Below are 2,294 nucleotides of genomic sequence, written 5' to 3' on the forward strand. Positions count from 1 at the left end.
CTTCATATTGAAGCAGAAAATTAAAACCTCCCGCAAATGACGAGAATTTGGCTCGTAAACTGACATTTTCAATCGAGAATAACTTTATGATGCAGACACAAATCGACTAATGTTTCTATAGGGTTATGTTGACAGATGCCCAAGTTTATTGTATGACGTCTATGATCTATTTATTTCGACCACCACTTACCGCTAAAGCCATCTATAGGAAAACAGCGGAAGCAAAGTTGTACACCTAATAAGAAAACACGATAAAAAAGCAATTAAAATATGCATCATGGTATTTGAGATCTTTCCTGAATGTCAGTATCAATCCGATCGTATTTATCCATCATGAAACGAGGCCATCTGAATTTTTTTTATAGTGACCCAACATTCCAATGATTTCTCGTTTAATGTATCAAACTTGTTTGTATTTTGAGTGTTTGCTCCCAAATAATGAGTATTCTACGAGAACGATTCTGTCCACGCAGGTACGTCAGTTGGTCGGCATACTTGCTGAAAAGCGAGGGACCAAACCTCGTGGCGATCAGACTGCCCGGCGCACCGTTCAGCCGCTACTACGCTCAGGAGTCCGCCGACGAAGGTATCATCATGGAGACTAGCCTAGACATGAACGAAGTGAAGGATAATCACTGTCCATTCCTCACGGACAAGGGTCAGCTGAAGGTCCGGCTGGAGTGGAACGAGAGTCATCTGCTCTTCCAAGCGACCTATCACAAATACGACGACGTATGCCGCGTTCACAATCAGCAGATGCGCCGCGAAATCGCGTCGCTGCAAGCGGAAAACTACAGCCTGGAACGGCAGCTTTTCAGCTACCAGAAGAGCCTGGCATACGCCCAAGCGCAGCAGCAGCAGCAACAGCATCAGCAGCAGCAACAACAACACTCCAACCAGCAGCACCACTCGATGAGCCATCCAACTCACCTCGAGCGATCGGCGTCCAGCGACACCGAATACGCCTGACAAGTGGAACACGAGTTACTGTCACCGACGCCACCAGTCGCCGGCGTTGTCGTTGCTGCTTGCCAACGTCAACTGCCGGCGACGGTGCAGGAGGACGATCAACGGGTGCATCAGAACCTGGTCAGGATAATGGACCGGCGTTTGAGCAACGTGCAGCTGCAGCAACATTTCTACGAGGAACGGCATCAACAACATCGACACAGCAGCGGCAGCGGCAGCGGCAGTGGCAGCGGCAGTGGCAGTGGCAGTGGCAGTGGCAGCGGCAGCATCTCCTCGCCCAAGAGGAGCGTCGATCGCGGCGGTCCGGAGCATCGCCACAGCATCCTACAGCAACCCAGGTCCAGCAACGGCGTCTTCTATGAAAGCCGCGCATCCGCCACCAGCAACGATCGGTATGCCGGCTATCATCTGGGCTACGTGGGTCAAGCGACGCACAAACGACGTAGGACAACATTCTGGGAAACGCTGACGGGTCTGGTGTGCTCCTTGGGCGCTTTGGCCTCCAGAGCGGCGAAAATGGCCGCCAGACGGAGCGACCCTCTCTGAGATTACGACGGCCGCTCCGAGAGCCGACGCGATCGCGTCGGGAGTGGGCGAACTCGCGCGGGAATGCAATCTGGAACTCTGGGCCGCGTATACTGCGCGTTCTGTCTCACGTAGTCGGTGTCGATATCCGCCGGATTCGGGAGGATATGTATGTAATATCGAGGACGTAACGATCCGAGGTGTAGTGTTGCTGTAGTCTTGCTGTACGAACACGTACAACGCGTACACACCCGAGACCGTGTTTCTTTTGCATCTCGCGCATCCCTCTCTTTGAGCATTGGGAGTTGCGTTTCTTCCTATAATTTGCACTTCTTCTTGCTTATTCTGTAAACTGTGCCTCTTCGTTCAATCGCTTGCTGGGAATTTAACGGCGCAGTTGGACGGCAGCGAGTCGAATAGATTTGTTTCTGTTGAATTTCCTTCAGTATCGAGGAACGTGTTGTATCAGAATCGCAAAAATCTCGTGACACTTCAAGGAATACACGTCCCCGTACAGAAAATGTACCTTTTCTTTCGACGCACACGTCAGAGGGGATGCAAAAGAATACATGGTATACGCGTCGTATGTATCTTCCCCGGAAAATGAACGGAGACGTGTTTGCGAATCGTTCCTGGTTTAAGAGATCGCCGTGCCGATTTTATGAGACGGAACATCCCGTAGAGATATAACGCGGGAACACGATGGGGAGCAAAAGGAACGGGGAAAGAGGATCGTAGGGTGAGTCTAGGACCGTGTTCTCCTCGACTGTACACCTACTTACACGAACACATAACACACA

At 51.1% G+C, this 2,294-nt stretch overlaps 1 protein-coding gene across 1 annotated transcript in view; it reads left to right on the top strand.

Annotated features, from left to right (window-relative positions):
* Nucleotides 1-990, top strand: part of LOC116851521 — a 146,590-nt gene extending 145,600 nt beyond the window's left edge. The window contains exon 4 of the mRNA XM_032830984.1: nt 474-990. Within this exon, the coding sequence (XP_032686875.1) occupies nt 474-969 (496 nt within the window). The 3' untranslated portion in view covers nt 970-990. The remainder of the gene's footprint in view (nt 1-473) is intronic.
* Nucleotides 991-2,294: the final 1,304 nt, after the last annotated feature.

The sequence above is a fragment of the Odontomachus brunneus genome, unplaced genomic scaffold (genome assembly GCF_010583005.1).
Source record: "Odontomachus brunneus isolate Ranch 3 - 2012 unplaced genomic scaffold, Obru_v1 Obru_scaffold_177, whole genome shotgun sequence".
Classification (NCBI taxonomy): Eukaryota; Metazoa; Arthropoda; class Insecta; order Hymenoptera; family Formicidae; genus Odontomachus; species Odontomachus brunneus.